Source organism: Nerophis ophidion, linkage group LG06, assembly GCF_033978795.1.
Source record: "Nerophis ophidion isolate RoL-2023_Sa linkage group LG06, RoL_Noph_v1.0, whole genome shotgun sequence".
NCBI classification, from domain to species: Eukaryota; Metazoa; Chordata; class Actinopteri; order Syngnathiformes; family Syngnathidae; genus Nerophis; species Nerophis ophidion.
In genome coordinates this window covers 53,123,674-53,137,662 of record NC_084616.1, presented here as the reverse complement: position 1 = coordinate 53,137,662, position 13,989 = coordinate 53,123,674, and the positions used below count along the sequence as shown (strand labels likewise).

Sequence of the window (13,989 nt, the reverse complement as noted above, 5' to 3'; positions counted from 1 at the left end):
AAAGGGAGTTGATGATGTTAAACGGCAAAGGGGTTGGGCAATTGAGTTGAAGTTGCGGATAAAGCGCCTATAAAAATTTGCAAAACCCAGGAACTGTTGGAGCTTCCGACGACTTGTTGGCTGTGGCCATTCTAAAACTGCCTTTATTTTTTGGGGGTCGCGTCTCACTTGTCCAGCCTCAATAATAAACCCCAAAAAGGACACAGAGTCACGGTGAAAATCACATTCCTCCGCTTTGACATACAATTTGTTCTCCAAAAGTCTTTGTAAAACTAGGACGTGTTTGATATGTTCAGCTGGGGACTGGGAGAAAATTAGAATATCGTCGAGATAAACGAAAACAAAATGGTTTAGAAAGTCTCTCAAAACATCATTAACAAGTGCTTGAAAAACAGCTGGGGCGTTAGTAAGACCAAAAGGCATGACCAGATATTCAAAGTGTCCTATGGGGGTGTTAAAGGCTGTCTTCCACTCGTCCCCTTCTCTAATACGTACGAGGTGGTAAGCATTGCGCAGATCTAACTTTGTGAAAATGACAGATCCCTGTAATGGATCAAAAGCTGCAGTGAGCAAAGGTAGTGGATATTTATTCTTGATAGTAATGTTATTCAGGCCGCAATAATTTATGCAGGGACGCAAGGATTTATCTTTCTTTTCAACAAAAAAAAATCCGGCACCGATAGGGGAAGAAGATTGACGGATCAAGCCTGCTGATAAGGACTCATTTAGATATTTTTCCATCGCTTCTCTCTCTGGGCGTGACAAATTGAACAAGCAGCAAGAGGGCAAGGTGGCACCAGGAAGGAGCTCGATTGCGCAATCATACGGACGGTGAGGAGGAAGAGATAAGGCTTTATCTTTACTGAAAACCTCTGCCAGATCATGATAACAAGTAGGGATGTTCGAAAGATCGGAGATTTCCAGAGGATCAGACGGTGCACCCTTAATGGGCACCAATCGAGAGCGAAGGCAATTATTATGACAATCTTCACTCCAACCTGTGATTCTACCATGTAGCCAATCAATGGTGGGATTGTGTAAACGTAACCAAGAATGTCCCAGCACAAGTGGTGTGTGAGGAGAAGATATTAACTTAAACTGAATCTCTTCATGGTGGTTTCCAGAGAGGCCAAAGTGTAAGCGGGACAGTACAGTGAGTAATATTAGCCAAGAGTTGCCCATTTAAAGAGTTAGCTTTAATGGGGGCTTTAAGTGCCTGAACAGGGATGTTGGAATGTTTAACTAGGGCAAAATCTAAAAAGTTATCCTCCGCACCAGAATCGATCAAAGCCGACAGGGGTAGGGAAACTTGACCAAAACTAAGGGTAGCCGGAAGTAACAACCTGGGACTAAATAATATGTCAGGACGACTCACCAATACTCCCAGGACTATTGGTGAGTCCGGTCTTTTGGCCTAACTGGACAAGAAGAAATTAGATGACCCGATTTCCCGCAATGTAGGCACTGACCTAGCCTCATGCGTTGCTGCCGTTCCTCAAGGGTCAGGTGTGCTCTGCCTAACTGCATGGGTTCTTCAGTATCCGCAGGAGGGGTAGGACGGGCAATTTCTGCAGTGTCAATTGCTGGCCTGAGAATAGTTTGAGGGATTTTAGGTCGACCAAGCTTTTCCCGGCGGCGCTCACGTAAACGGTTGTCTATACGAATAACCATTGAGATGAGTGAACTAAAATTTGTTTCTTCGTCTCTGCAAGCCAACTCATCCTTTATTTGTTCGTTAAGACCCTTACAAAAAATTTCAATAAGCGCCTTGTCGTTCCATCCTGAATCTGCTGCCAAGGTTTGAAATTCTACAGAGTAATCTGCAGCACTACGACATCCCTGTTGTAGAGTTAGGAGACGCTTAGCTGCACTGCCAGCATAATTTGGGTGGTCAGACACTTGCCGGAACCGCTCAATAAAGTCACTATATCTTCTGAGTGCCAGTGAGTTCTTGGAGTCTTCTGCCTCTGCCCATGTTAAGGCCCTGCCACGCAGTAACCCAACCATAAACAACATTTTTGACTTATCTGTGGAAAAGGTCGTAGGTCTGAGTTGAAAAACATTGGAGCACTGCAGAAGAAAGCCTCGAAAGCTGCTCAGGTCCCCATTAAAAGGTTCGGGGTTTGGCACGGGAACTTCAGGAGTAGTGGCAGAGGCGTGTGGTGTGGCAGGGGTCATTGGTGACTGGGCAGAGGCTGTGGGCGAGAGTTGATTAGTCAAAATCGACATCTGATTCATTAATTGAGTCATCTGTGTGACTAGATCCTGATTTCCTTGGACAAGATGGCGTAGTGTCTGCTCATGCTGGCCAAGAAGGACTCCTTGCTGCGAAACGGCTTCCCTGATTGCCGCAGGTGTGTCCTCATCAAGGGGAACATCCGCTGGATTCATGCTGGCCAGTTCGTTCTGTTACGGTCTCAAAAAGGAATCCAATTGCGGATTAGTAAAAAGTCTATTTAATAACAAAAAATCACTGGAGAAATAATTTAAGAGTAACAAAAAATTCAGCTCCAGGAAGACGGGGTCAAAAGTCTCTTCAGCATCTGAGGAAATACAAAAAACAGGAATCAAAAAAAGGTTCAGGACAAAGGTCAAAAATGATAGCGTTCAGCTTAGAGTGTACTACAGGCAACAGACGAACTGGCACTAGCTAGGTGGAGATCCAGGGCTTAAGTCAGGTCGTTGATTAGGTGCAGGTGGGCTTGGATGGCTGACAGCACACCTGCAACTGACGACCAGGGAGAGACAAGAGGGGGAAAAAAAGACAGGAGAACCGCCCTCATGACAATATATATATATATATATATATATATATATATATATATATATATCCATCCATCCATATATTCATACAGGTGGATTAAATTAGTTGAAATCATAAATCAGAATGCACCAAAAGCCACTAGTATTTTAACATGTGACTCAGTTTGGATTTCATTTCTAACATTTACAAAATCATTTTGCCAAAATTCAGACTAACACTACTGTGTCTATGGGAACTGAGCCTTGGGAGAGGTTTCTTGGCAGTTTAGAATGTGTTGACATTCACTACAGGCTTGTGAAAAGTACCCTCTAAAATAGGTAAATGTGGGTTTTGCGTATGCTGTGTCTGTATATTGGGCTTCATGCAAGAATAAATTATGTGCAGTTTAAGTAAGAAGGTCTTTTAGCCTTAAGTCGTGGCAACCCAGAAGTTAGAATTTGTCGGGCTAAGAGATGAAGTATGTTCAAGTATGCTGCAGCCCATTACCACGTCTACTGGCAACATGTGCCAGCTTTGCCCTGTAGACAACTAAATAAAATATGGTTGTGTTAATATCCGAGCTGTCCTAAAGGAACAGAGTGGAAGCCCAGGCATATGGACCCTTTTGAAATATAAACAGGGCCAAATAAACCATCTTTGAATTATTCTGTTTTCCCACCAGTAGGATACTGCACAGTTTGTATCAAAACAGTATCAAAAGTGATTTGACTCTTCAAACATCAGGTTTATTTTGGCAATGATTTACTTGACACAAACCTGCCACCCACTGGGCATAACAAAACCTTGTTTGGCTTTGTCGATGGGCGACAAACTATGAGGAAAGTGGCAAGGTCATGGTTCGGCGTTGACTCCATGCAGACAGAGCCTGTTTACTGTAAAAACTGAAAACTTGAGGTTGTTTCCAGGATACAAACATTGCTTTAGCTTGGAGTGTTTCAAGTTTTTGGAATTATTCTAATGAATATTGTACCCCTTGCAACAAAGTCTACATCTTGATGCACCATTGCACCAATGCTATTACATGTTATTCATCACAAAATATACAAATCATACTTAAATTCTGATGCAATGGAACCACCTTTTTGTATTTCATGACCAGTAATGCTAGAATTTGCACAATGAAGCATCTGCTCAATTGGGATGATTTAGTTTATCAGGGTAAAATAAAATGAAAATGAAAAATGAGAAAATATAAAATACAAATTTTGCTTTTAATGAGAATATAGGGAAAAGGGAGGAAGTGAATTTCCCTCAGGAAGAAAGTTTATTTCTCCAGTAGACTTCCGATCTGAAACCAAAAACACTGGTGGGCGTATTCTATTTAAAGTGTCCCAAGGTAGCAAACTAAGTACCAGTAATTGTACCTGAAGTTAACAGTTTCAAAATGATTGTCATTGTTTTGGCTAACTTGTAATAATGACAACATTTTCTCTGTCAATCCTGTGATGATGGTCTACATCAGGGGTCGGCAAGCTTTACCACTCAAAGAGCCATTTTGACCCATTTCACAAAATAAAGAAAGCAATAGGAGCCACAAAGCTCTTTTGAAATTTAAAATGAAATAACACTGCATATAGAGGTTTTTTTTGCTTTGCTTTGCGCTATGTACAAACCAGGGGTCTCAGACACGCGGCCCGCACCTTAATATGAACATTTTATTGTTAGAGCGGTCCGCGAGTTTTACATGAGTGACGTTTGACGGCTTCACACTTGCCAACCCTGCCAATTTTTCCGGGGGACTCCCAAATTTCAGACCAACCTTTCTTTCGACTGTCTGCTGATTTTCACCCAAACAACAATAATAAGGGTGTGCTACAATGGAACAGCCTTTAGCGCCCTCTCCAACCTGAACAAATAGCTTGCCAGCCCAGTCACATGTTTTATGTGGCTTCCAGAGACACACGTACATTACATAAGGCCAACCGGCACGCATATAGTATGGTGTAAAAGCGGGCACGACGAAATGTGTTAGAGAACAATGATGGCATTGCCATCACCGCACGCCCTTAATATTAAAGTCCGGGTACAAATCGGAGAACATGTCCTGGGAGAAGCACTTAAGTCTGGAATCCTCCCGGAAAAACAAGTATGCAGCTGAGTCACATCAGAGTGATTAAAGAGCCGCATGCGGCTCCTGGTCTACATTAAGGGTTCCAAACTAAATTTACCTGTGGGCCGCTGGAGGTTGAGTCAGGGTGAGACTGGGCCGTATTAAGTATTTACTTCAGAATCATGTTTTATCTTCGGAACTAAATTTGTTGACAACATGGCTATTGTGATCTGAACTATGGTGATTTATATTTAAGGTTTTATATTTTGAAATATGGAACTTTCGCTTGCTAATAGGAAGTTGCTCTTTGTGTTGCCCATGTGTTTTTGTTGTGTTGTAAAAACAAACACAGACACTTTTTGCAGTTTGTGTTCTTTTTAGTTCAAGGTTCTATATCCATCAATTTCTACTGCTTGTCCCTCTCGAGGTCGCGAGTGGTGCTGGAGCCTATCTCAGCTGCATTCAGGCGAAAGGCCGGGTGCCCCCAAGACAAGTCTCCACCTCATCGCAAGGCCAACACAGATAGACAGACAACATTCACACTCACATTCACACACTATGGCCAATTTAGTGTTACCGATCAACCGATCTCCAGCTGCATGTCTATGGAGGTGGGAGGAAAAACACAGAGTGACCATGATCCATGCAGTCACGGGGAGAACATGCAAGCTCAACACAGAAAGACCCAGAGGATCGAACCCAGAACCTTCTTATTGTAAGGCACACAGACACTAAACCCTGTGTCACCATGTTTTAACTAAATATAGGGCCATACAATATGGTCCTACCTGGGAGTTTGAGACCCCTGGTCTATATAATCTAAATGTATATTTTATCTTTATTTTAAGGGGTTCTCACCAGGGATTTAGCACCAAATGAATATATATATATATATATATATATATATATATATATATGTGTGTGTGTGTGTACTGTAAGCAGTTGTACTATTTTCGAGACCCCTCCAGCTCACCTCTCACTCTGCACTTGCATTTGTACTAACATTTCGGTTCAGAGTTGTGCGCAGTGCACGTGCAATTTTGCCTGCACATTGAAATAAGCAGACAATGCAGACTTTTCTATTTCTAACAATGTCTGAAAAGAGCAGCATGTTTACCACTTCCTGATTTTGCCACATTGCTTTGGAAGTAAATTACAAAAAAACATCATTGGGAATCAACACTACAAACAGTGTGTAAAATTCTGGGAAGAGTCTCCCGTTAGATGGATGGTAGAAGCAAAAATATTTTTTCTTTTTAACACTATAAGTCAATTATTTAATAACTGCTGTGATTTCAAGAAACTGAACAAAAATATTGCTGTTTCCTTATTTGAAGTATTATAAGCTTCACAAATTATACATGAACCACTTGTTTTGACCGGCATAGGTGCACTCAAGCACGCTTCCTAATCTTCTACTCTCCTGAAGGAATCAATAAAGTATCCAATGGCTCCTGAGACACTGGCAAGCGTTTCACTGCTCCAGTGGTACAAACTGCGCTGGTAGGGTCTTAAATCTTAGGAATGCACACTGCTTTGGAAACATCTGTACCAGATCAGACAAAAAATTCCCGAATGCACTCTGTCATCAGTTCGCAAACTTTTTTCACCAAGTACCACCTCAGAAAAAACTCCAAGTATCACAGTAATGGTCAACATTAAAATACAGCAGCGTTGTAGGCCTAAGAATTAATAAACACAAGGCAGAGATTTTATTTAACAAGAATATTCAATATTTTAGGCCACTGTAACATTACACACATTTTGTACAGTAACAATGGGTTTGAGTAGGGAAAAATAAAACACTGTACTTTAATCAACTGATTCTTTGGCGTACCACTAGATGAAGCCTGTGTACTAGTAGTGGTACAAGTACCACAGTTTGAGAATCCCTGCACTATGTTTTAGATAATGACATCTGGATTCTTGATCGATGATGATTCAGCTGCATGATGTGCATATCAGTAAAGGTGTTCTATGCAGGGGAAATTTGCCCAGTAATCATTTCTTCCATTTTATTTGGATTCCTATGTAGGTAGCTTAACGACTTCAGGAATGTATATTGTCTAGAAGCTGTTGTATTAAAACAAATTTGTCCATTTCATTGAAAAACAGAGGACTCAACTCCCTCACAGATCAGGATCCTTTATGATTTCTAGGTAAGAGACCATTGCTCAATGTTTTAAAAGTGTGTTTGTCATTTGTCATTCATCCTGATGCATGTTTGTCATGTGATTCAAAGACGGGACCAGCAAGACATAGCGATGGAACTACAGTAATGTGAGTATCAGTATTCAAATTACAGTTTTGTGCAAGAGTACAGTTACTCAGTATTCATACACAATGCATTGAATGTAACAATGCAGTTTATTGAAATAAAAAAATAGCATAATCCTAAATCTTTTTCAAGAATTAGTACCAAATTATTGGCATCCCGGTTTGTCAATCTTGAAGAATTTCCCAGAGATTAAATGGACAATATTTTGCTGATTAATGTAATCCAGGATAACTCCACAAATTGAGCAATAACTATCTCCATTTAAAGGGCACAGGCCCCAAGCACAGGTTTATCTGGGCTGGAGCCCAGGGGTCCCCACCCGATCAGGACTATGATTAGTGTTCATAGCTGTCAATTACAGACAGCCGCTTTGCACAGACATGCATGCACCCATTGCAAAGGAGTTGTATTCAAGAATAAACATATTTTAATAGATTAATGGATGGCATAGTTGCCTTAGAAAAGAATAGAATGGACTTTATTGTCATTATATTTGCATATAACGAGATTAAAGACACCAACTTAAGGTGCGGTAGTGGGAACAAATATGGGGTAAAATAAATAACACAAGAGGTAGTAATAAAGGAAAAAACTAACAATTGAAATAAACAGACTACTATTCAATAAAAATAATAAGCAATCCTGTACAATATACAAAACACTATACTGTAGAAATACAAAATACTGTACAATATACAGAACAAGACAACAGTACCGAAGTAATAAATAACAATCAGTGTCGGACGTATTGCACTCAAAGAGTACTATTGCACAGTAGGGTATTAGGGCAGGATATTGTATAGGGGTGAATTATTATTTTCATAAGTTAGAGTTCAACATGATGACAGCTCTGGGAAAGAAGCTGTCTCTGAGCATGTTTGTTCTGGCTCTGATGCAGGTAGAAGCCAGGGTGTGTGCTGTTTTTGGTGATATTTTTTGCTTTCTTGAGGCAACGGGAGTTGCGTAAATCCTTCAGGGAGGGCAGGGGACAGCCGATGATTTGTTGTGCAAACTTTATGACCCTCTGAATCGCCTGTTTGTCTGCTTCAGTGCAGCTGGCGTACCACATTGTTATGCAGTACGTCAGCAGGCTCTCGACAGCCGAGCAATAGAAGGTCACCATCAGCTGTCTCTCCAGTTTGTTCTTCCTCAGCACCCTCAGGAAGTGGAGTCTCCGCTGGGCCTTCCGAATGACCGCAGTTGTATTTTGGGTCCAGGACATGTCAGCAGATATGAGGGTGCCGAGGAACTTGAAGGAGTTGACTCTCTCCACCACCTCGCCGTTGATGTAGAGGTGTCGGGGTCTGCAGTGTTTTTCCTAAAGTCAAAGATGAGTTCCTTGGTTTTTGTGGTGTTCAGTGCCAGATTTTTCACTGAACACGATGCTGATAGTTCCAGGACCTCATCTCTGTATGCAGACTCATCCCCCCCTGTAATGTCAATGAAAAGCATCCTGACATAGCTACCCTGGTGTTCCAGGTGGCTCAGTGTAGAGTGGAGAGCCATGGTTATGGCGTAATCCGTGGATCTGTTTGCCCAGTAGGCAAACTGCTATGGGTCTATGGTAGGGGGGAGGCAGGCTTGGATGTGTTGGAGGACCAGCCTCTATAAGCACTTCATGATGACAGGTGTGAGTGCTACTGGGCGATAGTCATTGAGGTTTTTTGTGGCAGCTTTCTTGGGTACCGAGATAATTGTGGCAGATTTAAGGCAGGGTGGGATGAGTGCCTGTTCCAAGGAGAGGTTGAAGAGGACGGTGATAATGTAGGAGAGCTGGTTAGCGCATGCTTTGAGCACCTTCCCAGGTACACCGTCTGGACCAGTCGCCTTCCTGGGGTTCACTGCCTCGAGCACCCGCCTGACCTCGTGCTCCTCAAGAGTGAGTGTGGGGGGTTGGGAGGGCTGGGGGTGGTGTGGCTGTGACTGTTTGTGATGTCTCAAAGCGAGCAAAAAAGCAGTTCAGCTCCTCTGCTAGCGATGCATCCCAGTCCCCGGTTGCTGCGTCACAGCCTTTGTAGTTGGTGATGTGCTGTAGGCCCTGCCACATCTGCCGTGGGTTGTTGCTCGAGAGGTGGTCTTCGATCCTCTCTTTACAGTCCATCTTGGCTTCCCTGCACGTGTGGCGCTGTATAAAGCACTGTCACCTGACCTGAAGGCGGTGTCATGAGCCTTGAGAAGCATGCGGACCTGGCTTGTCATCCAGGGTTTCTGGTTTGGGTAAACCCGGATGTTTTTTCCCACAGTGACAGTGCTGATACAGTACTTTATGCAGGATAGTACGGACTGTGTGTGTGTGGGCAGGTCTTGGGCTTTGAAAACATCCCATGCAGTGTGTGCAAAGCAGTCTTGTAACTGGGTTAGTGCATCCTCAGGCCAAGTTTTAACAGTCTTTATGACTGCTTTTGTCCTTGATCTGAGGGGGGTGTAGGCAGGGATGAGCATCAAGGAGAGGTGGTCTGACTGGCCTAGGTGGGGGAGGGTGGAGGCACTATATGCCTCTTTGATATTACAGTAAACATGGTCCAAAGTGTTTCCCCCTCTAGTAGGGCATTTAACATACTGGTAAAATGTTGGTAGTACTGTTTTCAGATTGGCTTTGTTAAAATCTCCAACAATAATGTGAGCACCATTGGGGTGGTCACATAGCTGTTTGTTTAATGTATTTTGCTTGTTGTTGTGCTGGTGAGTACAATTATGATATATATATATTTTTCAACTGTGTTTTTGTAAGTTGTAATCCACCCCTCTTGCAAAATGCGCATGTGCAAAACTTCTCAGCCCTGAGGACCCCCTTATGTTAATGCGGCCCTGGCAAGCCCTCATGCATGCCAGCATATTTTGTTGGTACTAAACTGCCAGTTGAGTCAAATATTTCAGAATGTTCCGTAATTCCTAAACACCTGTTGCAAATGTTTTGTGGTCCTGGTTCCATGCAAAGGTGCAATACTTACATTCCGCTAAATTTGTGTCTCTGGAAACTGCACAACATGACCAACTATAGTATTCATTTTTGTTGGTAAATTTGTAGTTAAATGAGTTACAGTATTAAAAAAGATTATATGTGCAAGGAATGTTAAAAGGAAATTTCACTTTTTGGTGGAATTGCCAATCATTCACAATCACTAAGTGAGACATGAACACAAATGTTTTATCTTTTTTATACATTCAAAATTGTTATATTTTTGGCTTGTACTAGACAGCTAACTAAGGCTAAGGTGATTACACTATTGCGCCATAAAGCGCTCTAAAATCCATCCAACAACCGCCTACAACACTCCATTTTCATGTTGTGACCTACATATTAACGAAATATTAGCATTGTTACAAGAGCTAGCGCAGATTAATTATTTTTAGTGGCGCCTTGCCCACAGTGAGGTAACTAGCTTATGCTTAACTACAATACAATAAATATTACATCTTATTATAAATGTGCCATTTACTACATTACATACAGCAGGGGTGTCAAACTCATTTTAGATCGGGGGCCACATGGAGAAAAATCTACTCCCAAAGTGGGCCGGAATGGTAAAATCCCTGCACGACAACTTAAAAATAAAGACACCTTCAGATTGTTTTTGTTACGACTCGGAGTAAGAAGAGGACCCAGATGCAGAGAGGAAGTTAAAAAATAAAGCTTTTATTTTGAAAAAACTTTTTACCTCCAGTGCAAAAAGTATTTCACAAGAATCATAACAAATATACGGAAAATAATTCCGGGGATAAACATCCATCCATCCATTTTCTACCGCTTATTCCCTTTGGGGTCGCGGGGGGCGCTGGCGCCTATCTCAGCTACAATCGGGCGGAAGGCGGGGTACACCCTGGACAAGTCACCACCTCATCACAGGGCCAACACATATAGACAGACAACATTCAAAAATCACTCCAAAAAATGAGGTATACTAATATAAGAAAAAAAACCCAACAAAAATAGAATATCAATAAGAATCAACCAAAAGCTCTCCAACAGGAGCAAAAAACACAAATGATCTATATATAAACACTAACTAGGAATAAACAAAACAAAAAAAAACACTCAAACAATGAGGCAATAAATTCAAAATTTGGAAAAACAAAAAAGGACTTCACGGTGGCAGAGGGGTTAGTGCGTCTGCCTCACAATACGAAGGTCCTGCAGACCTGGGTTCAAATCCAGGCTCGGGATCTTTCTGTGTGGAGTTTGCATGTTCTCCCCGTGAATGCGTGGGTTCCCTCCGGGTACTCCGGCTTCCTCCCACTTCCAAAGACATGCACCTGGGGATAGGTTGATTGGCAACACTAAATTGGCCCTAGTGTGTGAATGTGAGTGTGAATGTTGTCTGTCTATCTGTGTTGGCCCTGCGATGAGGTGGCGACTTGTCCAGGGTGTACCCCGCCTTCCGCCCGATTGTAGCTGAGATAGGCGCCAGCGCCCCCCGCAACCCCAAAAGGGAATAAGCGGTAGAAAATGGATGGATGGAAAAACAAAAACACACCAATTAGGTAGATGAAGGAAAACAAAGGGCGCTCGAAGAAGGAAAAAGTAAACTCAAAATTACAGCAGAAGACTGCTTGATCCAAAAGAGAGAACCAGGGAAAAAGGAGCAAGACAAGGGGGTTTTCAAGGACATGGACATGGACGCTAAAAAGGCACGATAGATGAGACGATCTGGCACAGGACAAAAGAAGGCGTGAGCTTAAATAGGATATGGGTATGATGGGAAACAGGTGGAAACAATCAGGGATCAGAGATGACGTCAGACTGGTGACACAAGAGGAAGGGCCTGTGATCTGAAACAAGAGGGTAGCTTTTCAAAATAAAACACGTAAATCACAAGACAGAAAAACCAAGACAGTTTTCTGTGTTTAAAAATAGAAGAAGCACATTCTAAAAATGTACAAATCATAATGTTGTTGTTTTTTTACACTTACATGTTGCGGTTAATAGTATTCTATCTTTATTTGTCGTTATTTATATTTTCTGAATGAATGATGTGATAATGTTCATCAGTCAACTCAATGGTGTTCATTTTCAATCTATCAAGATAAAAAAATATCAAAATCAAATTACAGTATGCCATTTATGTAGTTTGATCATTTTCCTCGATTGATGTACTAATATCATGTGGTTTATTTTGTACATATGTACCATCATCCAGAGATAAAAACAATTGCTATTGCAACTTCCAGTAGACACATGTAGAAGAGCTGTTTCTTTCATTAAAACCTTTCAGGTTAATTTGTATACTTAGCAAACTCACCCCTGACATACAGTGTATATTTACAACATGTATATATAATTTTGACTGAGATTTTTGGAGGTTTTATACAGCACTTTATAGGAAAAATAGCTCAAATCCCCATTAGCTACATTGTTAGCTGCCTAGTACGAGTTGTACATTAGAACTTCCAGTGCATTAAAGAAAAACGCAAATGTCTTCTTGGCTCTCATAGGGATTATGAATGATAGGCAGAATTCCAAAGAAAAGTAAGACTTCCCCTTTATGAGTTCAAACTCGCACGTTAAATGCATGTCAGATTCTTGTTTTCCAACACCAGAGTACTAAAATCTTGAAGGTAATTTACGATGACTGTACACATTTATCTTTAATTTTTTTGTATTTTCAGCTTTCTCAGACAATGCAGTGCAACATTTTTGCAGCAGCTCACAGAGCAGTCGTGAAGATCTATGTTTGAGCCACCATGAACAATATTCCATAGCAGTAACTGCCCATGACTTATTTGATCTGAAGCGTTGCTTTGACAGGGAGCAATGATGGACGCTGGTTGAAAAAAAACGTTCTATGTATATTATGTTTGTGCAGTGTCTTTTAAAAACATATTTTAAGTTCACTAAATATATTTTTACATTTCCTATGTATATTGACTAATGTGTCTCTGTTTTTTACCTAATCAACTCTTTATGTTGTCCAAAAAGTTATTTATTCATTGGAGTTTCTACAATTTGTGTATAATAAAAGTCCCATTTATGTGAAATTGTGTGATTATATTATAAGGCCACCAAAGCATTCATGCATCACCACCGTAAGAGCACATCTAATGAGCACATCATTATATGATTTAGACTTTTTACAACTCATTTCCTATTCGCCATCACATTTTATGAGTCAAAACCGTTTTCATGCTTGCCAAACTGTTTTCCCTCTATCGTAAGGAAATGCGTTCTGCCTTGGTAGTATTCCAAGTTGCTAACACATTAATATGTCGGACTAAGGAGGCTGACCAAAGAAAAAATAAATTCCGTTCTATTCGGGAAATACTGTAAAATGTGTTAACAAGCATATAGCAGAATATTAGGTTTTTGTTTGACAAACAGCAGAAAGATTGATGGAAATAAAAACGAAATAAGTTTCAAGGACTTGACAGGATTTGTTGGGGAAAACAGGCTTGTTCAGATCTGACATTCACTGACTGCTGCATGGAAATAGAAGGAGGCGGTGCTACATATATTTTCTCTAATGTCGTTGTAACATCCTTTCATCATTTCCTAGTGATAACACATTATTCTGCTTTTGGTAATCACTTTCTATTAGGTCTGAGATAAACTTGTCACATTTCTACATGAGTGTGCAAAGCTCATGTGTAATGGAGCAAAGGAACTTGATAGGAAAACAGGAACAGCCCTGCCCTGCAGTTTCTAGAAACCTGGGAGCTGCAAAATAACATGATCTACAGCACCATTCATTTCACAAGCTTCTGCATATCACTGCTGACTGTTGATCCATAGAAAATCTATCCCAAGACGCTGGTGTTACAGAACTAAGGAAACATTTGTTAATCTTTTATGTACGGTGCTTTCAGTGGATGCTTAAAATCCTACCCCTTTTCCTTTACATAGCAGTTGCTGAAACTTTTTTTCACTTTCAGTTCTCAAATTATTCACAATACACTCCATAA

The 13,989-nt window shown here is 41.1% G+C and overlaps 1 protein-coding gene across 3 annotated transcripts in view; it reads left to right on the top strand.

Annotated features, from left to right (window-relative positions):
- The window catches only part of csf1b (colony stimulating factor 1b (macrophage)), a 47,645-nt gene extending 34,577 nt beyond the window's left edge, over positions 1-13,068 (top strand). For all 3 annotated transcript variants that reach the window (XM_061904215.1, XM_061904214.1, XM_061904216.1), the window contains exons 7-9: positions 6,930-6,973; positions 7,057-7,094; positions 12,700-13,068. In XM_061904215.1, the coding sequence (XP_061760199.1) occupies positions 6,930-6,973; positions 7,057-7,093 (81 nt within the window). In that variant the 3' untranslated portion in view covers position 7,094; positions 12,700-13,068. The remainder of the gene's footprint in view (positions 1-6,929; positions 6,974-7,056; positions 7,095-12,699) is intronic.
- Positions 13,069-13,989: the final 921 nt, after the last annotated feature.